This window comes from Chelonoidis abingdonii, chromosome 1 (assembly GCF_003597395.2).
Source record: "Chelonoidis abingdonii isolate Lonesome George chromosome 1, CheloAbing_2.0, whole genome shotgun sequence".
In the NCBI taxonomy this organism is placed as follows: Eukaryota; Metazoa; Chordata; order Testudines; family Testudinidae; genus Chelonoidis; species Chelonoidis abingdonii.
The window spans coordinates 291133770-291157509 of record NC_133769.1 but is presented as its reverse complement, the minus strand read 5'-3'; the positions used below and the strand labels follow the sequence as shown (position 1 = coordinate 291157509).

Sequence of the window (23740 nt, the reverse complement as noted above, 5' to 3'; positions counted from 1 at the left end):
AGGTGGCAGAATCTCCCTTGGTGCCCTGGAGGTTGGTCCTAGCTAGCACCACCAGAATTAGAGAAATCCTGGACTACAAATGCAAGGATTGGATGGATCCTATGGTGCTCAGCCAGTGCCAGGGGCTGTCCACCCCACGTGTCCCCTATCAGGTGCTCCAGGAGGTGAGGGCAGCCTTACATCCTGCTTCTTTTGCTTTCCTCGAGCAGATCCTGTGGGAGGGTGCTCCCTGCCTGCCTCCCCTCCACGTCCTTTGGAATTTGTTATGAGGCCCCTGTCCAGCGAGTCTCCCTGGCCTCCCCGACATGCCACCTGAGTTGGCTGCAAGATATCCAGCTGGTCCACCTCTGAACCACACCCAAAAACATCTGTATGTGCTCATGTTGAATCTCAAGGGTCTGGAATGGATCATGACTCTGAGTCCTGACCCTGAGATCCACAGGAAGAATCAAATGCACCCAGCACAGAGGAGTTATTTTTTCCTTCTCCCTCAGCAAAAATGGTGACAACCTCTTCTAATATATGGAATCATTTCCACAGTAAGTCAGACAAAGAAGGATCTGTATTTTTCAAGTACTGCTTAATGAAATATGTATTTCCAAATGCTATCAGAGTGATCAAATGCATTGTTGTACATATGAAATGTCCTGTAGACATTAAAAATCTTTCTTGAGTAGAAATGAAGTTTAAAAAAAGAAAAAGAGTTAGCCACAGGACACTGAAAGTGGTTGCACTTGCAACAAACGTTCTCAATCCAGAAGTCCTCCTTCTGTGACATCATAATCTGGAAGACTTGTACATTCAAATCCAGCTCTTCAGCCATCAGGAACACAACAGATATTTCAACCTACTTGTGATGTTATCTGATCAGAATATGACCATATAGATCACATTTGCAACAAATCTTGTACTAAGATTGTCAAATAAGGTGTCTATGGAAAGGTTATGATTTGCTGAATATGATTATGCTATTTGTATGCATGTATCGTTTTTGTATTTGAAGCTATGACTACTGGCTCTATACCTGGATTTCAAATGTTTGCTCCTGGGGTAACATCCACAAGGTAATTAGCCTGCAAATCTTGGAAGGACTATTCAAATTGAGTGGGTCATCAAATGAACATTTAACTCACAATGGAAGATGCCGATCTACCCTGAATGGACTTTCCTGTGAACGTGCTGTTTGAGGTTTAGGCAATGGCTTATACTGTGTCTAGGCAGAATCATGCATTGACATGTGACTTGCCCATGTGACTGCAAACACTAATCTTGTCACCTGTTATTTTCCACTAGCTGTGCTGAAGGCTTTGTTTAAAACAATGGGCTTCCCTCCACATGGAAGAAGCTACAAAAGGCCCTGGAAACACCTCCATTTTGCCTCTTTCCTGCTCAAACCTCTGGACCATGGACTTATACTAATGGGAGCATTCTAACCAAGGGACTGAGGTCCTTCCAATAATTTGGAAGCAACTAGAGACTTGACTTAAGCCAGCGGTTTATTCCATCATTGATACAAGCCTGAAACAACAACTTTGCAATTATTGTATGTATTTGATTCCTTTAACCAGTTTTTAACTCTCACCTTTCTTTCTTTTTATAAATAAACCTTTAGATTTTAGATACTAAAGGATTGGCAACAGTGTGATTTTTGGGTAAGATCTGAGTTGTATATTGGCCTGGGCATGTGGCTGGTCCTTTGGGATCAGAAGAAACTTTATTTGATTAAATTGGTTTTAAAAAACCACTCATCTCTAAGTCTATTGTTTTTGGTGGTGATACAAGGACTGGAATGCCTAAGGAAACTGCTGCTCTGACTTCTTGTTAGCAAGTATGGTGAAAGAAGTTTACTTTTGTTGTTGGTTTGGTATATCTCACAGAAGAATAACCTCCAGTTCTGGGGTGTGCCTGCCCTATTTCTCAGCAGTTTGTCCTGAATTTGGTATTCTCAGTTGTGACCAAAGGAGGCACGGTTACACTATTATATTCAAGGACTCCCAACAATAACTTAATTTATGGACAAGATGATACCTGAATATCAACATAAAGTTGACCAAGCTCTCACAAGAGCCAAAGATGCTTTTGGTATTCCATTATAAGTCACTGAAACAGTTATTGGCAGGCAGCATTTAAACTATTAGGCCCATCATACCAGTCACCCACAGACATTCTTTGAGCCAGCCTTTTCTATAGTCAAAAGTCATACATGTAATAGTTTGCCAAAGTAATAAGCAACTGGTAATAGGGTCTTAGAGTGGGAAGTGTTGGGCAACCTCAGCAATAGGTGGCTCTACCACCTTTGCCTAAAATAATTACATACAAATATATAAAAATAACATTACATTTGCAAAGTCAAACATTCAAAAACTAAAAATTCAATAATTAAACTTGCCAGTGACAGTTCAGAAGTGCTGTGCAACTAACAAGTTCCTTTGAGTTCAAATGGAGTTTTGAATGCTCAGCACTCCTGAAAAATCAGATTCTAGGTATCTCACGCTTGCCATCTAACAAATGAAGAACAAAGTGAGCTACTACTTCCAAAATTTTTGTCTAAGTGACTTATTCAACAATATACAGAAAATGTGGGCAAAGCCAGAGACAGAACCCAATTCTTACTGGTTCCAGTTCAATGCCTTAACCTAAAGACCGTCCTCTCTCTCTTCCCGAGATCTCTACCTCATTCACAGTGCACTGAATGAAGCAGGGTTCCTCCGGAAAAACACAGTATATGAACTGTTCAGTGATCAGAAGTGTTTCAGCATCAAAGTAACACTCAGAGCATGGAAACTTACTGCTGCCATGTCCTTAATCAGCTTAATAATGATTTCTGAAATCTGTGTAGGAGTTGAGCCCTTCATCCACCAATGACTTTCACCTCGGCGAATATAGCTGCAAAAGATAATAAATAAGAAATAAAATTAATAAAGGTAATGCTTTAGTGCAGGGGTCCCCAACACGGTGCCTGTGGGTGTCATGGATCCCGTGCACTGGCCAGTGGATGAGCATCCGCCGAAATTCGGCAGCGACGCCGCTGGATGATGCTACTTGTCGCTGACAAACAGTCTCATCCAGAGGTGTTGCCACCGAATTTCAGCGGCATTTCGGCGGCTGCTTGTCATCTGGTGCCAGCCAGACAAAAAAGGTTGGGGACCACTGCTCTAGTATATTTCAAAAGTAATTAAAGGAACATTACACTTATTCAGTACCCTGCTTTTTACATCAACATAGTAACATTTTGTGTCAAATTCAATAGTTCAATATTTGCGCCCTACTATTAGATTTTCAGATTATAAAAGGGAGAGATAAAGAGTGTATTTTACTCTAAAATCTCTGGCTTTTGTTTATCTTTAGCTTGACAAAATATTGCTTTTACCAACCTGGAATTGAAAATCATTGGAAGTGTAACTGTAGTAACTCCTTTCCCTGCCGCAGTGCCAGCAGTTCCAGTTATAGCGGTTCCTTTGGCTTTTAGCTGTACAGTGAGTGCTTTGGCAATGCACCCCAGGAACATGTCCAAGATACCCAGTTTATTCCAGTCTCCTTTTTCCGTTGAGTGAATAATATCACTTATGTCTGCTGGTGGCAGAGACTTCACTCCTATGATACTAGCCAAGCGACTAGGGGTCACCTCTGGCAAAACACGTCTTAATAATGATGTGACCTAAGCAGAACCAAAGCAACACAAATTTAAAGGAGATAGCTTTGAAAATTCAGCTATATTCAAAAGAACCTTTTACTTCTTTCTAAGCTATTTTAATATGTCATTTTCATAAGAAGAGTTAATCTACTTTTTAACTTCTAAATCATCTTTCGCAGGAATTTGTTTACTTTGTTACTTTGTTTCTCAGGAATGTGTACTTTGTAAATGTTAATATGTTATATAAATTTCATGCATAATTGTTACTAATGCAGTTACTTATAGGAAAATTGCAATAAAAAGGAGTATCCAAGCACCTTATGCAAATACAACTAAAAGCTGCTATACTGAAAATCTGATTACTTACACTGGAATACAGAACATAGCATATAAATTCATAATGAAGGCTTGAGACTTTCAAATGCACTATGTGGTATAATAAGAATACTTACTAACAAGAATGTAGGGAGATGTAAGAAGCTATATTCAGGCACTAAATGGTCATCTTAGGGCTGACTGATGCTTGTCTGTGCAAAATGTGAAAAGCTAGCTATCAGAAACATTTGCTGAGAAACACTTTTCTTAGAGTTGGTCTAAATTTGCTCCATCTAAGTATTCAGCAGACATAAAACTGCTATTACAGGAACTCAAAGGAAGGAAACCTGATCTGCAATTTTTGGTTGCAATTAAAGTCAACGTTTTCCAGTAGAGGTCATTCAGTCGCCACAATTAGCTGTTATACCAAACATATTCCCGCCCCCGCCAATATCTTACCTTTCATTAATTTTGTAAGTCTCTTGCCTTTGGAAAACATTCAAACCTAGACAAACTCCTACTATCAATAGTACAATAAATTTCCCTATTCTAATACAATACTGGTTTGTCCGGTTAAAATAAAAAAAAATATAATGAAATTAAAAATACAAAACAAAACACCAGGTTAAAATTGTAATGTTAACTTAGTCACACGGCATACATACTAGTACAATATTTCTCTGTTTCTATTTTAATATATTTCTGTTTATGTTGTTAAATGTAAAGATAAAGTACAAACGATTTGCAATGTGACCAGGTTAAAATTGCTTCTGGAAACTTAACTCCTCCATTTCCTGATTTTCAAATTTTAAGCTATAAACTGTACAGCCTTAACATTGCACTGACCTAGTTTTCAGTTTTTAATTTATATTTGAACATAAAAATTAAAATATTGTGTTAATATTAGATGCTAAATTGTGCTTAATATTAGATGTCAATTAATTTTTAAATCTCTGAAATCAATGGAAGTACTATTTCTGGCTGAAGATGGTTTCTGCAAGGGTGGATTAAGTGGGCAACACACATTTGTTTACACATGAGGGTATCATCTTTGCAGAAACAGATGATTTTATTTTAAATAAAGGCTTGTAATATGCAGTATGACGTATTACACAGTGTAGCAAAAAGAGAGAAGAGACTCCAAAAATACCAGTATCTACGTCTTCTCCTATTGCTTATAACCAGGTAACTTTTTTTTGCTTGTATTTCAGTGACACAATAAAATAAAATTAACATTAAATCATAAATTGTTCCAGCAGCAGCCACGTTACTTGTGGGTCTTGGCAGAAAGAAAGGGTAGTGATGATGTAAAGGGAGCAGTAATTCAGTAGGCTTTCCTAAAATGGTACAAATACTCAGACGCAACCAGCCAATCTCTTATTCCCCTCCAAACCTAACAATGACTATGATGGGGTGTACCACCCCTGCACTGGAGAGATGAGGATTAAACTGCTCTGGACCCAAGAAGCCATGCCCACTCACCCCTGCTGGGCACGCGCCCAGTGGAGGGAGCATTCAAAAGGTAACAGCACAACTCAGTTTGGGCTGATTAAGGAGGAGAGTGATTGCAGCAACCTCTTGCCACGAAGCTGCCAGGGCTCCAAGCTGCCAGGGTCGAGCCTCCTAGCTGTACCATTGGAAGCCAATTGTCCGTGGGAACTGAAGAGGACGACTTGCTGTTGTCAGTGGAGGAAACTCCAGAGATGAATCAGAGGGAAGACAAGAACTATCCTGAGTCCAACCCAAAGATGACATTAGAGGGACTGGAATAAGGGTAGGAAGGAACCCATGGAACATGGTTGGGGGTATCAGGACTTGAACCCTGTGTCAGGGTACACAGTTTCAAAGGGCCCTGGGGCGAAAGCTGGTAGAGTAGGGTGGGACTGGGTTCCACTACCTGCCCCATGCTCGCTAGTGGGCCCTGTGATATTGCCACCAGGCAGGGTGGCCTTTGGACTCCTGCCAGTGGGTGACATTACTGTGTAATATTGCCACTAGTACAAGTGGCCCTGGGACTCTCACCAGTAGGTGATTCTACCCTGTGATAACGCCAATAGGCAAAGTGACCTTTGGACTCCGACCATTAGCAGCCTGGAGTGTCTCCATTAGGCAGCACTCTTGACCTGGCGCACTCAACCAGTCCACAACAATGACACTGTTCTTCATTAAGAGCTGCTTACATACAGAATTTCAGTTTTCAAACTACAGTCATTTTTGCTGTAGCTATGTCTAAAGAAGTATGGCTAGACTTTTTTAAAATAGGAAAAGTAATGGCTCTCAGATTTCAAAGAAAAAATTCTGCTTCCTGTATTGGAATAATTTTGTAATAGTGCTGTGTAATAGCATTCTTTGCAAGTAAGAACAAGCAATTGAAACAGCTATTTTGTAAATGAATTTCACTTGTTTTATGTTCACTAACAGGACCAGATAAAGGTATAGGCACTAAGAAACTACCATATTGTAATAATTTCAGAATCGGAGCTTTCACATTTTCTTTTTAATTAAGCTTCTAGCACTTATGATTTTGGAGAAAAGCTTGAAAAAGTGACAAGTGCAACTTATGTCTGCCTGAATCTGCAAACAATCTGAAAGAATTGGCTCAGAATGGTACGAATTCCTCTGTGAATATCATGGGGTGTTAATTTCAGCACCCACTGCTTCTTGCCAACACCATCTAAATAGAGTTGTGTGTGTGGCAGGAAAAGTGCCACTATCTCAGCCAGCCCTCCACCCCTCTGAATAGGTACACTCAGACACCTAGGGGGTTCCCCTGCTGCACCTTTGCCAATCTAGGAGAAAGAGGTGAAGTCTGCTGTCACTCATGTTATCCATGAGGAGAAGAGGGACCCAATTATCACTTCTGTAGCAGAAAAAAGGAGCCCCATTCTGCTGCCCCAGCCTCTCTAGAAGAGAGAAGTGTGCTGTCTGTCACTAGCTCTCCAAGTTGGGGGAGGAGGTTGATGCCACAGGATCACTTCATGAGGGTCAGAGCAAAGGGGGTGCAGCTGAAGGCGCTCCCTTTAATGGTGGGTGTAGGGCCCTAGATTGTCTTAATCCAATCTTGTTCACGATTTAAAGGTTGTATTGAACTGATGACTGTTAGAACTGCCTATTAGTTTGGGGACTTTCTTTACATAACACTGCACTTTTCTTCATGTTATCTGCACATATTTCCTGTGTGTCTTTTCTTGGTAAAATACTATCTAAGTAATATATCTGAAAAAAAATGATGAATGGAGAAAATAATTCTCTTCATATTAAAAGGGCTATTGCACTGTATTAATCTGTACTGCACATATTTTTGTATTTAAAACAAGTAATTCTCCCCCTCCTCTATGGGCCTGTCACATAACAATGCAACAAGACCATTAGATCCCTGTGCTAATCTGGTAAGAATTTCCATTGGTGTAGATTTTGTACAAGGCAGTTCACATTGCCATAAAAGGCTCACATCGCAAACCTTTTGGGATGAGATGCGTGGGGATGCAGAGTGAGATCCTGAGTGGGTATTACCATCCACAGACAGCTGGGAATATATATTGAGTGGTCAACAAATGTCATAGTTCTGATTGCAAAACCAAATTCTATTATAATCCCTGTTTTCAGATGCTCATAACTTTTTGAATAATTTTCTAGTAAGGCTAACTATCTTCCATATGTAGTCACACTACAAAAGTCTGCTTTTATTTTATTTGAGAATATTTCATCTCTCACATTTGAGGACATTTTGAATTTGACAGTGAAAATTATACACACATTTTGTTTAATGAAAATCAGAAATGAGGCAAACTACTAAATTGAATAAAAAATCAGTTCACATACATTTTGTACTGTCAAGCATATTATGATCTAATTTTTAGCACTGGATTATTTTTTTGGAAGCACTGCAAGAGATAAAAAGTAGTTACCTGTCTCTGTACCCTGGGAGAGGCAGTATGCAGTAGTGAGAAGAGATCCTGGAGTAGAGTCAGCTGCTGAGCCAGGTACTGACGACCTACATTGGAACCACTCAGTGCGAGAACCATGGACAGCAGCTCAAAGCAATAAGCATCAGAAGAGGCATCTTCATCATTAGGCTGTGAGTTGGCATTCTCCTTGCTAGAGATTGCATGCTCCCATTCCTCACGCACACGGGTTGCTTCCATTCGGATGGCCTGGACTATATGAGCACATACCTAACCAAACAAATGCCACACACAGAGTAACTTATAGTAAGAACTAAAAAAAGGCAAAAACACTTCCATGACTGCAATATAAACCAAAAAAAAGCCCATACAATTCTGCTGATTTTTTCTATTACTCCCAATTATAAATGCAAATTAGGGATAAAGATGTACCTATAATACTGAATTTGCTGGACTCAGTTTGTGACTGAACTGTGTTTTTATTTAAAATCCAGGAACACACACTACTAGAAGTCAAAAGATACCTATACCTTCCCAAAAGACAATACCTCCTTAAAACCACTTTATAATCACTTTTCTAACCACATATTTAAGAAATCTTAGAGACCATAAAAAACCCTTATTGTTACATAGAGTCGCATCATACGCGCATTTAACTTACGTGAATTCAACTATACACGCTCGGCAAAAAAAAAGGAAAAGTAACAATTTAAATACAGTAGTGCAGGCGAGATTCCGCCCGGCATTCCACTCAATGAGCGTATGCCCCGGAGTCAGCGTGAGATGGGAGATGTGAATCTGCTGTTCCCTCAGTCGATCTCAGTTCCCTTGTGCCTCTAATAGTGTGAGCGTCTCGCGATGCTGAGTGTGATTCTAGTATTTAAAGATACGTATTTTTCATATAACATGGCCACTAAACGCAAGCCAACTACTTCATCTGGTGCTCAACCGAAGAAACAACGATCTGTTCCAACGCTGGAGAAAAAACTGGCTGTGTTGGACTTACTGAGAGACGGTACGTTGGTCTCCAACGTGGCGTGTAAACATGGCTGCAACGAATCTCATCTAAGCCATCAAGATTCGACAAAGAGAAATTCGTCAAGCTGTGGCATCAAGTGCTCCAATAACTGCTAAGGTGACGAGCGAGGTGCGTGAGAAAGACTGAAAAAGCATTAAACTTATGGCTGGAAGACATGAACCGTAAATGTGTGCCTATTCATGGCAACACATTGCGAGAAAAGGCTCTTAGCCTCTATGCGCTGTTCAAACCTCCCGCCGAAGAGCGATAGCATTCCGATGAAAAGGAATTCAAAACTTGCCAAGGTTGGCTTAACAGTTTAGGAATCGCTTCAACCTCAAAAACGTGCAAACTACTGGTGAAGCTGCATCTGCCAATGAAGAGGCAGCAACAGCCTACCCTGGACAATTAAAGAAAATCATAGAAGAAAAGGGCTATCTTCCGGAACAAGTTCTTAATGCTGATGAGACTGGGCTCTTCTGGAAAAAAATGCCCAACTGCACTTACAGTTCGAAATAAAAAAGACAAGCCCCTGGCTTCAAAGTAGCTAAATACCATGTGACTGTGTTGTTTTGTGGCAATGGAGCTGGGCATTTAATAAAGCCAGGCTTGCTCTACAGGGCTGTAAATCTCCATGCCCTAAAAGGCCAGAACAAAAATCTCCTGCCTGTGTTCTGGCAATCAAATAAAAAGGCTTGGGTGACAGCAGCATTATTTCTGGATTGGTTCCAAAAGTGTTTCATTCCAGAGGTCAAGTGGTACCTTGAAGAGAAAGGACTTGATTTTGAAGTGTTGCTGATTGTAGACAATGCTCCTGGCCACCCTAAGGCACTCCGGTTTGTGTATAATGACGTTGAAGTTGTCTTTCTCCCTCCCCAATACCACTTCCATCCTCCAACCTCTTGACCAAGACACGATTCGCTGTTTCAAGGCCATGTACACAAGGCTTACGTTCTCACGGATACATAGTGCTATGGATGCTGATCCCAATCATAATGTGATGGAGTGCTGGAAATCCTTCAACATTGCCAAACTTATATTAAACAGGTTAATGAATGCAATCAAGCCTGAAATAGTCAATGCAAGTTGACAAAACCTATGGAAAGAATGTGTGAATGATTCTAAAGCTTTCCCAACCACTGACAAAGAAGTGAAACGCATTGTTCAGGTGGCCAGGCAAGCGGGTGATGAGGGCTTCATCGACATCCTTGAGGAAGAAACTGAAGAATTAATTGAAAGCCTCAGAGAAACATTGACTAATGAAGAGTTAGAGGAACTGATAAAATCGTCTACAGAAGACGAAGATGACGACAATGAATAGGAAGAGCCAGCAAGTTGGAATCTTCATACATTTGCTGAAGTGTTCCAAGCAGCGAAACACTTGAATGATTTAATTTCTGAATACGATCCCCTATGGAATGAAGCCTCAAAATCACACATAGTATTACGGACTATTTGAGATTGTATCAAGAAATGTTTAAGCAGCTCAAGAAACAACAGCGAATGTACTTTATGGGCGATTTAAGGGATTTTCAAGGGTAATTTTGACTATACACAATTTTCACCTTATGGGCTGACTTTAGAACCTAACCCCTGCGTAAGATGCGACTCCTCTGTATACATACACATTATTAAATGCCTATAATTTACCCAATAACGTGTTAAAAAAAGTAAACGTATTTAAAAGATTTTCAAACTTGGAAGGCTTGGCTTTTCAAAGGTGCAAAAGAAAAACAGGCACCTAAATCTTGTTGAAATTAAATGGGAGATGGGCACTTAGTTCCTCTCAAGCTCCTTTGAAAATCTCTGCTATAACATTTATCCCACCGAAAATGGCTAATCTTACTGTGTGAAAGGAGAATTTAGTTAAGAAATTTCTTAAGGTTATCTCAGATGCACAGTAGCCACTTTTCTATGTCTGAGTAAAAAAAATAAATTAAAAAACAAATGAAGCTAAACAAAACCCCGATACAAACATCTGAAGACACTGTGGGTGGGACAGTTTCCGAATCCAAATCCTGATCTCCTTGCTGGTCCCTGCCCATAATCTAAGAATTCTAAATTTATTTTTTGGTGGGGAAAGGGCAAAGAGTGTAAATAAGCACCTAAAATTGGCAGCTGAGAACTCATCTGAAATACTGAACGAGGTATGCCAGCATTAACTATTAGTAGTAAATATTAGGACAACCTGATTCCACTTAACTATAATTTTAAAAGAAGGTTCACAGGATAAAGTTTTATTTTTAGTTACAGTTCACTGCTAAATTTTAAAGCCAAATTATAAATTTTTAAACATGTAATTTATAATAGAAACAGAGACTTGAGTATGAAAAACACTATTAAGGATGAAAAATACTCAAGTAAAAAAATGTTAAGCAACAAAAGATTTATAATTATGCTCTTTTCCAGTAGTTACAATTTAAGGTAAACATTTAACACCTCAAGAACTTTATTACACAAACCTGTTTTTGTAAATTTGTTAGTTTGCTCCTGCTGAATATGATTCCAACCATGTGCTCTTTCAGATCTGCATCTGAAGTTGCCTTTATAAAAAGCAGAAATAACATTAGATTAAGATTTTCTAAAGCATTTTTAAACTGTTGCACCAATGAATGTGGAATGTTAATCTTTGTATGCTAAAAGTGAGCAGATTTTTGTAACATAGTGATGTGTAGCAAAATGTTATGTAGCCGAGATAAAGCAATTAGGAAAACTGACACAGGTCAGCGGTGCTTATTTCCATCCTGTTACGTATGTAAAATATCAGTGCACAGATACTTCTCCGGAAAGCTCAGACAAATGAAATTCAGTCTTCTAAGACCCACCCTTACGAATTCAACTTAATACTGATCACTAATGATCAAGTCTTTAGAAACTAATGTAACATGGACCAATTTTACAATCTTTAATGTATTTTAAATTAAATGTCTCCAGAAGGAGAAACTCAACAAAAATATTCCATGATTTATAACAGGGATCGGCAACCTTTGGGCCCACAGCCCGCCAGGGCAAGCACCCTGGCAGTCCGGGCAAGCACTCTGGCAGTCTGGCGGGTTTGTTTACCTGCCACGTCTGCAGGTTCAGCCGATTGTGGCTTCCACTGGCCACGGATCATGGGGCGGACTGAGGGATGTGCTGGCTGCTGCTTCCTGCAGCCCCCATTGGCCTGGAGCCGCAAACTGCAGCCAGGGGGAGCCGCAATCAGCTGAACCTGTGGAACTGGCTGATAAACAAACCAGCCCAGCCCGCCAGGGTGATTACCCTGACGTGCCGTGCGCCAAAGGTTGCTGATCTCTTATTTATAATATGTAACTTATGACAAAGGCAACAAAAATCAGACAGACAATGTACTTTTCAGGATCTACCATAAATCATCTGCAGTTAATTTAGCACTTGTGAAATGTGATGAACTGACAACACTGGAAACAGAAGTCCTGCCTTGTCACTGGGCCTTAACTGCGTTGCCACTGGGCCTTAACCTCATTCTGGATTAACTACTTTAAGCAGTCATAAAAAATAACTTGCTCATTGGACTAAGAGCAAATTTTTCCAAGTGGGCCTGGGCCACTTAAGAACCATCCAATGAAAACTATATTTATAAGTTGCTAGTATTGTTAGTATGATTTGTACCAGCGATACTCAGACCTCAATGGTTCAGGAGCCAAATTAGCAATCAACATTACCCAAAAGAACCACATTAGCATGAATTAATTTCATCTACACACAATCTCTCTCTCTATAGTATATTATTCTCACAGCAAAATGACTGACAGAGTATTCTACAACTGGTTATTAACATACTAAAGGCATCCTGATTGGTTAATAATTAAATTACACCATTTTTTAATATCGTGCCGCAAAGAGCCATAGGAGACATATTAAAGAGCCACTTGTGGCTCCTGAGCCTGTCTGATAGCGCCGATTTGTACCATTATTACTATTAATCCTTAATGAAAACCTATAGCCCCAATTATGATCTGTTCATCAAAAATATTAATTACACAAAAATTCATCTAATTATGTCTTTTTTAAAATAGGCAACGGCAGCAGTATAATATTGCTGGGATATGAAGAATATCTGGAGTAAGAGGATCAAAATAGACTGAAAAACATCTGGGACAACCTATTTCAGTAAAATAATAATTGTAGAACATAAATAATACATTGTGTACTTTTTCTTCTCCTTCTGGGGAAGACAGCAGTGTTTTTTCTTCTTGTTCTGGGGTTGGCTCAGCATCTCCAGAGATGAGTTTTCCAAATACCTGTGAGAAGTTACAACAAAGGATAACAAAAGTTCAAAACTAGGCTCATATGGACATAACTTCTTGAGCTGACAAATAAGGAGGGTCATATCATCATTCTTTGTAGTTTAAAACAGATTAACATTGCTTAGTTTTGTGTGCCATGTATCAGATTTTCTGATTGCTGACAACAATATAGTAAAGAGGAGTCTGCACTGGCAGTCAGCACCAGAGAAATTGCAGCCGCTAATAACATTTGATTAAAATATGTCACTGTTTTAAAAAGCCTGTCATTCTACATTTACAATGTCTAGCTTGCTCTCCAATTTCTGTGATATCTATCACCAACACACATGCTGGTGATTCAAAATATCTGAATTTATATTATTTATATTCCATTAGCACCGAAAGGCTCTGATCTGGATCTTTAAGCTATGTACTGTATGAACATAAATAAAGACACTCTCTCTCCTGAAAAGTTTACAGTCTAAAATGACAAGACAAACAAGAGAGAGAGATCTAGCATACTTTTTAAATGGAGGGTACTAATGACGTAGCAGGTGTGGACAAAAGGAAGGAATGGGAAAACCATGAGAGAGGAAGGATATAAAGTAGTATTGTTGTTGGTAGTGTAAAGAAATGAGGTTCTGCAGCACATTGGAGTGGTTAAATCAAAGAAAGGTAAAAGAAACACATCAACTGTAAATCAGTACAATGGAAAAGCTCCAGAAGGAAATTTACTTCATTAACATGTTTAATCACTGTATGAAGTAGTAATTCTTCAAGTTCTTTTCTACCCTAGCTTTCTATCACTCTATCACCACCCACACAAACAGAAAAAAAAAACTATAGCCGCCTTCTTTTTAAAAGGAGTCATTAAATCTCAGCATGTTCTCCAGTGTTTCACCATATGAGATAGTTCCAATGTCCTACCTGGGATGTAATAAGGCGGAATACTCGCAGTGTCTCAGCTTCACAGTTTCTTTGCTGAGCTACACTTGCTGAGATTTGGCCTGCAATTTTAATGCTTTCACCATCTTTCCATCCCAGTACTTTCACTTGTCGAACTCTTAGCGTGTTCTCTGGGCCCTTCAATTCAATTTTGATGATGTGATTATCTCCACCAGGAAGTTCACTTGTTACCCAACCAATGTGTCTTGAATCCAAATCAACCTGATGAACAGGAATATAAAGATGTGAATTTGAAACACAGTATCAGGCTAACTGAATCACCTACTCCTGGTGAGTTACCGGTACAAATTATCCAGCACATATTATACAAACCAGTTATAGCTTACATGACACACAAATGTCTGTTCTGAATAACAAGATTACAAATCTTTTTTATTATAAAACTATCAATCTTCACAGGTTAAGATTTCAAAGTCTCAAATTATAAATAAAAACCCCATGTAATTATTCATTTTCTTCTCACTTTTAAAGCCCAGTTTAAAAAAAATCAGTAAAAAGTCATTTTTGTTGGTTATCCAATTGCACCACAGAGTCTATTTCATGCTCTCAGCAGCAATTTATAAATGTGTAAATCACTGATGTAAATAAAGTACTTTCACCTCCTGTAAGAAAAATAGTTATCTAAAACATAAAACATAGTTAAAAGTACTTAATTTTTCAAATTCTGTGTCAGACAAAAAAAATATAGAAATATGGGTTGAAATCCTGATCCTACTGAGGTCAGTGGCTAATCTCCCATTTACTTTAATGGAGTCAAGATTTCATCTCAAGTTTTTTTTTTTTTTTTTTTAAATCACAGAAAACAGTATTTAGATTCAATTTAAAACAAGATTCAATGTTCTCTGGAGAAAAAAGTTAATGAAAAGCAATAATCATTATATTGTTTGGATAAGTCATCCCAGAAAGAGAAACTAACCCAACAGTGTTGCATCTGACGAAGTGGGTATTCACCCACAAAAACTCATGCTCCGAAACGTCTGTTAGTCTATAAGGTGCCACAGGATTCTTTGTTGCTTTTACAGATCCAGACTAACACGGCTACCCCTCTGATACCCAACAGTAATTATAATTCTTGAGATGTGGAGAGTGAATAACTGTTTCTTCTTCTGAGTGCTTATCCATATATGTATTCATTATGCCTATCAAGCAGTGATCTAGATTGTAGGAGGTAAGTGCTAGGAGTCTATCTACATAGTCTGCATCTGATGAAGTGGGTATTCACCTATGAAAGCTCATGCTCTAGTACGTCTGTTAGTCTATAAGGTGCCATAGGACTCTCTTTGTTGCTTTTTACAGATCCAGACTAACATGGCTACCCCTCTGATACTATCTACATAGTGAATGCTGCATGTCCCTGTAAAAATTAGCATCCAATTTGGATGTCTCCAAAACAGAGTAGTGCTGGGAAAATGTATGTATTGAGGACCAAGTAACTGCCCTACACATGTTCTAAATGGGGGCACATCTCAAGAAAGCAACTGTTTTTGCCTGTGCTCCAGTCGAGTGCGCTGTTGCCTGGGCCCTCCCTAGTTGAGTGAGCTGTGACCACTTAGTGAGGTAACTGTCCCACTTTACTTGGCACTGATGAGACCTCAGCAGAAAGAGTGTCCAATTCTGAGTACCACGCTTAAGGAAAGATGTGTTAACAAGACATTATCTTTATATGCAGCCACATTTGTAATTAGTTACCTGCTTTATTCTGCAAAGATCTTCTACTGCCTTACCAGTCAAGAAAGTAATTGAAGTCACTTTGTTCTGCGACAGACAAGCAAAATAAAAAAGACAAATAAAAATTAATTCTGAAAGTGAGTAGCATTATGGTAATTTCTTCCATATTAACATTATGGAGTGCCTTTTAAGAGACACAGAATTAACGGAGTTGCACATTTAATTTCTTAAAACACAAGATATCTGTATGCCTAAGGCAATCTAAAGTTATTACATACAAAAGTAGAAACAAGAAAGTGTATAAATAAAAAAATGAAAGTGATTTTATACTGAAAACTTAGGACAATCAAAAATTACGGAAACATTTCAATTAAATCTGCAAAATGTTTTTTTTGCATCACTATGTGCACTTGAAATGAGGACGTATACGAAACACTGCAGACTTACAGATCTAGCACTATGTTACATATTACATGCAAACACCCTGGATGCTCCAGGGCAATGCTGCTGGATTCTGGGGTACTCCATACACCAGACTAGAGCTACTGCAGCACCTTCAGAATATATTAAAAAGTTGAGGTTTTAAATTAAATAAATCAGTGTAGTATTCATTGTGTCATTTAATTTTATATTAAGTTTAATGCATTTTACGCAGCCCCTAAATTTAAAATTTCTGTGTGTTATAAATAATGTGGCAGTTTTCAGGAGAAAAAGTAGAAATTGTGGCAATAGGACAGGAGACAGTCATGCCCTTCTGATATTTGGGGAAGCAAAGGATGCCATTTGGCACTGTCGGAACAAACTCTCCAAGTGGATGTTTTTGCAAAAAACAATCAGGAGGAAAACAGTTAATAACATGGATAGTTAAATTCTAATCCTTAGGTTTCAAAGTTAACAACCCATTGAGAATGAGGCTTACGGAATCACTTTACATTCTATTTATGTTTGGAAAATTTTCTTCATAACCAAAAAAGTTAGAAACTTAATTTCTCAAAATGAGATTTAGATTCTGGAATAAAATTCTGAACCAAACAGGATGCCAAAAGTGGTGGGCAAGACGAGGACTCTGTAATAAAAATCTGTAAGTGAATAATACACAAGGCTCTGGGTATGCCCTTTTAATAAAGACAGACAATTTTTCTCTTACTCCAAGATCTCGGGAGTTGTCTACATGAACAGACACATAGCGAGCATTGATTCCTTTTACACAATTAATTGTGATGTTCTTAGTTTTATTTTTATCTTCATCTCCTGACTCCCAGAAGGTTTCTGTGGACCCATCTGTCAAACTGCCAATCATGGCAGGTCGGCTTGATGTTTTGATGTCAACAATGCTGGTTAGATCTTTCAGGCAAATTACTATACACAATTCCTGTAACAAAAAGATGATTTAAAACTTCAGAAACAAAGCCCAAGTAAAAAAATGTCTAACACATTTTTTAAAAAGAATACTTATTAAGATGAATACACGCTCTAAATTAAAAGAAGAAACCTGTGTACAACGAGTAAGTTATATGATCAAAGCTCCTGCGTTATTGAGCTCCAGCCACCAGGGGAAATACTATGGAAAACAGTTTCAGTTGCTAAAAAGTGTATTAAGAATTGGGAACAATGCTCAGCTTATTCTCTCCTACTCAATTCTCATATCCTCTCTTTACGGTACTTTCCTTTGTAGTTGCTCATTAAAAAGCAGCAATGTGTGCCTTCAAAAGAACAAAAGAAGAAAGAAGAAATGTGAAAAAGAAGTGGAGGTAGGAAAAAGAACATGAGTTTGAAAAGCAATTTTTGAATGAATTTAAATACAAACATAAAAGGTCCTCTGACTCCTGACTCAGGCGATCAGTAACAGAAAGTAGCGATGGTCACTACTCCAAAATACCAATTTGAATAAGGTTCAGGTTGAAGGGTAATATTTGAATCTTTAAATCTAAATATAACAATTTGAATATCATCCACAAAGGCCCTGATTGTGATAGATATTTGTTACTGAAATAAAATATTTAAATAAACTGCAATTTTATTAATACATTTGTATGTAATAAAGTATTATTGCTAAAAACTAGAAAACTGAAATAGCTTCATTATAGTGCTGAAGGTTATCTACTAATTCATTTTGATCTACAACTTGTGATATTTACTGATATAAAACTTGCCTGACTCATGGCTTCAAAGCCAGACTGTATACTGATACTAAAGCTCTCCTCACTATCTCCATCATCAGATTTGGACAAAATGTTGTTAATATGGTGAAAGACATTGCTCTGATGCAGGAACTGGTGGTCAGACTGTTTGAATTTGAGGCTCCAACATCTGAAAACACATTAAAAATAAGTTTATTAAAAGTTTTTTTCAATATCAGTGCACTTTTGCAAGCACCATTAGTATTTACATTATTTTAATTACTGCATAATTTTTTAAATTTAAGCTTATATAAACATTTTGAAAGGAAACATCTGGATCAGAAACATATTGTACATCATTTTGAAGAAGGCAAAAAGAAATATTTGTTAGCACTGCAAAAAGTCTGAAGCAGGAGTATTTGTTATAGTCAAACGAGAGTTGAGTTCAATAATATTTATTCCATATATTCCTTTATGGTAGTTATAATAGCAAAATGAAGAATACAGAAAATTTTGTGGAACAGCTAAATGTCAGATTTTTTCAAAGAAAAGGTATTTAAGTTATATACGGCTTATGTATGTATATTAAAGAACAGAGTAATGTAATTATTTTTACACTAAAAGTAATGGATATGGTACAAAATTTAAAATCAAATACATTTTTCCTCTACAAACCCCTTGTTAATGTTGGGGTTAAAGAAATATCTTTTTTTCTCCTTTTAAAAATAGCATATTCTGGCAGTTCAGACTCCTAAAATACATTGCAAAATCTTCTAAGGAGTTAGTTCACAATGTTTGGATGTCTTGGGCCTTTCATAGTTTTTCCCTATTTTGTACCTACCTTAGGGCCATTTGTTGCAATGAACTACCGCTGGGGAGAGACATCATAAGATCAGAGATGGTCTGCAGCAAACGATGGAAAGTGTGGGGCAATGGATGAGCTGCTTCACCAGCAATCACTATATCTGACAGTGGATGTTCACATACTCTTGTATCTTTCTCCTAAGATTCAAAGGAAATATGTTACACTGGTTCTATTAACAAGAGGCTTTCATAAAATATATATATGTATATTTAGACAAAAACAGTGTTAAAACAGAGTTCAAGTTAAGAGTTCATATAAATAATTTAGAATAAAATATACCCAGGGATGTTGAAATTATCCCCAAATGAATTGTTCTAAACTGCCGGAAAGACAGAGGTAAAGTTAACATTAAATAAAATATAAAGTGCTTAAAATACAGAAATGCACAATTAGGATTGACACCATGCAATAATCATATGACTAAGCATTTTAGAGTTTGTGGTCCCTCATTAGTTTAAAACTGATATTTTCAAGTTCCATTAGATTTTTTCTTTCCATCCCCCCGGTGTCCCTACCAAGCAGAGTTAAAGTTGCTTGGGTGCCCTAAATCCACAACGCTATACCTTACCATACTTCATTTCTTTTTTAAACTTAACTCTGAATTTCCTAGGTTTATTAAAAAAAGTCCTTGATTTTGAGATCATTACAACATTCTTAAAATGTATTTTATCCTAAAATTACTGAAACATTCTTAACCTTCATACCAACTTAATGTAGTTTTTGTCTGGAAATTTCCCAGGCTTTTTTTAAAATAAAAATTTTCACACATGAACACTGAACAAAAAACTGAAAAGAGAATGTTACCATATGATAAGTCTAATTATTTTTAGAAATGAAATATCAACCTTAATTTTTTTTTGAAAAATTAAACAGGTTATGGCCCAATTCATCAGCATGTATCAGCTATTCTATGCCACTCTGGAGCAGTAAAAAGCAGCAGCCCACTGGCCCATTAAGCTGTGTTTACAGATGCTTTTTTTCCCTTTTCTCGTCAGTGTAGCACAAATCAGCTGGAGTCTATACCCGTTTCTCCCCTTCCTGTCTTCCAAACTACCCATGCTTCTTGTACCTCTTTACAATCCCTTCAACACATCATCCTAATCTATGCCCTACTTCCCATCCCCCATATTCCGCCTGCATGCATCCCCCTGCATGTTCCTATTCCCACCTGTGCATCACAATTTGCTACACACCCCACTTTCCCCCATGATTTCCCTGTTCACACATACACTAATGCTCCCTTCCCTCATTTCCTTCTGTTAAATACATCTGGTACAACAGATAGTTTTTGGAAACAAATATTTAGGATTTCTGGACATTATTTGACATTTTTCATAACCAAATACTGACCTGTCAGTAGAGGCTGATGTATAGGGTCTTCTATTTTAGAGAAATTAACAAAAAGCATCCTATTTCAAAATGGTCACCACTTCCCACTATTTCCCATGATAATGAAACTAGGGAAGATGGTAGCTTCCTATGCAGCCAGGAGGTGAAGAGGAACACATTGGCCTAATCCACACTTAAAGGTTTCACCAGTATGTCAGATGGAGTGAATTTTTTTGCTGACAGTTATGCAGCAAAAGCCCTATTGCAGATGCAGTTATACCTATATGAGAGCTCCCTTATACCTTATAGCAGGGGTTGGCAACCTCTGGCATGCGGCTTGTCAGGGTAAGCACCCTGGTGGGCCGAGCCAGTTTGTTTACCGGCCGCGTCGGCAGGTTCGGCAGACCGCAGCTCCCACTGGCCGTGGTTCGCCATCCCAGGCCAATGGGGGCAGCAGGAAGTGCTGCGGGCAAGGGATGTGCTGGCCGTGGCTTCCTGAGAAAATGACCTCTCCTTTCATACGTTCTGCCAATGATGAAAAAAATCTAGGTGACTTTCTAAATGATTTTGTCCTATGCAGGTAAAAGGCAAGAGTCCTACACATGTTCAGTGAATGCCACATCACTTCCTCTCTGCTAGACTGAGGTTTAGGTTAGAGCACAAGTAAACAGATATCCTGATTGATGTGAAAAATCTGATACCACGTTAGGGACAAAACTTCAAAAATAGTTTTATGGACACCTTATCTTTGTGAAAAACTGTAATGGGTTTGTCAGCCATGAGCATCTCTGGCTCCCCAAATCCCATGGCTGATGTGACAGTGACAAAAATGCTACCTTCATAGAGAGATGTAGTAGATAATAGGATGCCAGGGGCTTGAACAGTGACTTGGGTTCACAGTTTTATCAGACTGGTATAGGTTTTGCCAGAAGGGAAGATTCTAATCAGACCCTTCAGTAAGTGGGCAGAGACTGGGTAGGAAAATACAGAGTAGGTGTCACTGATTAGTGAAACATGCTGATGGCTGCCAGGTGTATCCTGAGAAAGTTAACAGACCGCTCTGAGGATTGTAAGGATAAATGATAGTCCAGCATATCTGAAATCTTTCCTTATAAGGGAAAAATCCTTTGTTGGTTACATTCAAATTAACATCTTTTCCACTTTGCTTTGTAACATTTCCTGGTAGAGTCCTTTCTATTACTTCTCAGGAAGGCCTGGACAACAGCCAGACAGGCTTTTTCTAATTCCATCCAAATATTCAGTCTTCAGGTGAAACATGGCTCGATTAGGATGCCAAATCCATCTTTTGTCCTGGGTTAACAGTTGACATACCAAGGTAAGGCAGAGAGGAGGTCAGGTGAAGAGTTGCAAAGAATGGTTGAGCCCAACCTGGTGCAATGGAGATAACTTTTGTCTTGCATTGTTTAATTGTCCTCGACACCTGAGGTAGGAGGGGAATTGAGGGGAACGTGTATTGCTCCTGACCATTATATGCGAAATGTGTCGCCCAGACAGCCTGGGCTTTAACCCAGTTTGGACCAAAACTCCTTCAACTTGTTCCCATGGGACACAAAGGGATCCATGAATGGGAGACCCAGATGTGAAACACTGCCAGGAGCATCAGGTTGTGTAGTTTTCACTTATATTCTGTGGATAAATGTCTGTTTAGAAAGCCTATCAGAGTATTTTGGATTCCAGGCAAACAGACGACAGTCCAGGTAACCTACATGGGAGTGCACCAATTCCTGAGGGTGATGACCTCCACACAAAGCTGTGAAGAGCATGCTCCTCCCTGCTTGCAAATGTAATGAAGCACCATCATGCTGACAGATAACACCTGGACTGATTTGCCACAGATGTGAGGAAGGAATTGTTCACAGATTACTCTGACTGCTCTTAGCTTCCACACATTGACATGAAGAGAGCACATCCCTTGCTTTATCTGTCATTCCGTGTATACTCTACAACCTAAGAGGGATGCGCGTGGGGTTACAGTCTTTGTTGGAAGTGGGGACTTGAACTGCATCTCCACTCCCCCGCTTTCCTCTGTCCTACCCCCATAAGAGAGGCTAAGACATTTTGAGAAACCATGACTAGCAAGTTGATACTGTGCTTGTTCAGAATATGAACAGTCCACAACTAGGCTTTCGGACACCTGAGATGAAGCCTGGCAAATAAGTTCAAAGATTCTTGTGGTCAAATGACCCACAAATGCCAGGCAGGACTGTACGGACATTCTGGAACTCATTCTGGAGCTGGATTTTCTGTATGAGTCCACTAATGGAGAGGATGTGATCGTCTGGTAAGCAACGTAACATTGTCCAGCCTCGCCTTGCCCTGATAGACTACTGACTGTGTGGGTTCCAGGGTGGATTTCTCCAGGTTCACTCAGAGACCCAATCTCTCAAACAGATGTAGAAGCATGGTGGTTTCTTTTTATATTTCCTGGTAAGATCACAGCTTTAGGAACTAGGTATGTAAGGGTAAACCATCCCCCCTTAATAGCGAAAGTGAACTGCCACCACCACCAATATCTTGATGAACACTCTTGGTGCCATCGAGAGTCCAAAGAGGAGAAATCTATACTGGTTACTCTGTTGGCCAGCCACAAATCTCAGGGAACTCCTATGTGCTGGATGTATATCCACATGAGACTGAGGGTCATGAACCAATTGCCTGGATCCAGAGACAGGACAATTGACCATAGGGTCACCATTCTGAACTTTAGGTGGCAGATGAAACTTTTCACCTCTGTGAGATCCAGAATGAGTCTTCATCCCTTTGTCTTCTTGGAGACAAGGAAGTACCTCAAGTAGAATCTCTTTCTCCTTGCTGCTAGAGATACTAGTTATATCACTCCTAGTTTGTGTTTTGTGACCTGGTCCTCTTCCAGGGGGTTTGAAGTGACTCTGCCACCGTCTTAAGCAAGTCCTGGAAGGCCTCAGAATCATCAGGGCTGGAATCACTGCCTTGTCTAGGGAAGAGGAGAAAGGTCACTAGTTAAGAATCCTCCTGTTTTTGATGTCTTCCTCATGCTGCTGAAGTCATGCCTCTTGATAAGGCTGAGGAAGCTCTTCTCTTCTCTGGGAGCTCTGGATCTCCTTGGGTCCCTTATCTTATGAGGTGACTATATTGGCCAATAGTCTCATGGATCTCCTGGGCCCCAGTACTACCATTGCAGAATTTCATAACCCCATGGTATAGGTCTGGGTGCCAGAAGGTATATGGAGGGTATTCTCTCATGTGAGAATAGTGAGATATCATGGAAACTCCCAATGTTCTGTCCAGCCTGAGTCTCCTTAAGGGACTCCAGGGGGCAAAGTCTGGGAGCGGGAGTGGGTGTGTCCAATAGCTCTTTTCTGTCTCTGAAGATTTGGAATCTGGATCCAGAAGGGGAGCTATCAAGACTGGATGAGCCAGGGATGACCTGTCTCTTCTCATTGATGGTACTGGTCCGGCTTGACCCCTACTTGTATAAAGGGACAAAGAGAGGTACTGCAGGGATACCAATACTGGCTGAAGCCCTGGTTCTGGGTGTTGAGGTCTTGAAAAAAGTGGTAATCCTGGAAGTGGCATCACTAAAAGGTAGCTTGCAGCCAAGAACCAAGCTGAAGTCAATGGAGTCACATCCCTGGCTCAAGCCACATCGGATCCAGTGGTGTTGATGTGGGTT

The 23740-nt window shown here is 39.2% G+C and overlaps 1 protein-coding gene across 4 annotated transcripts in view; it reads right to left on the bottom strand.

Annotated features, from left to right (window-relative positions):
• The window catches only part of MYCBP2 (MYC binding protein 2), a 457693-nt gene that overhangs the window by 33480 nt on the left and 400473 nt on the right, over window positions 1–23740 (bottom strand). For 2 of the 4 annotated variants that reach the window (XM_075061530.1, XM_075061532.1), the window contains 10 exons: window positions 18715–18875; window positions 17907–18063; window positions 16901–17125; window positions 15775–15840; window positions 14047–14286; window positions 13036–13134; window positions 11335–11415; window positions 7858–8124; window positions 3375–3658; window positions 2790–2886 (listed from right to left, as the gene is read on the bottom strand). In XM_075061530.1, the coding sequence (XP_074917631.1) occupies window positions 2790–2886; window positions 3375–3658; window positions 7858–8124; window positions 11335–11415; window positions 13036–13134; window positions 14047–14286; window positions 15775–15840; window positions 16901–17125; window positions 17907–18063; window positions 18715–18875 (1677 nt within the window). The remainder of the gene's footprint in view (window positions 1–2789; window positions 2887–3374; window positions 3659–7857; window positions 8125–11334; window positions 11416–13035; window positions 13135–14046; window positions 14287–15774; window positions 15841–16900; window positions 17126–17906; window positions 18064–18714; window positions 18876–23740) is intronic. The other 2 variants (XM_075061531.1, XM_075061533.1) reach the window with 1 other exon arrangement.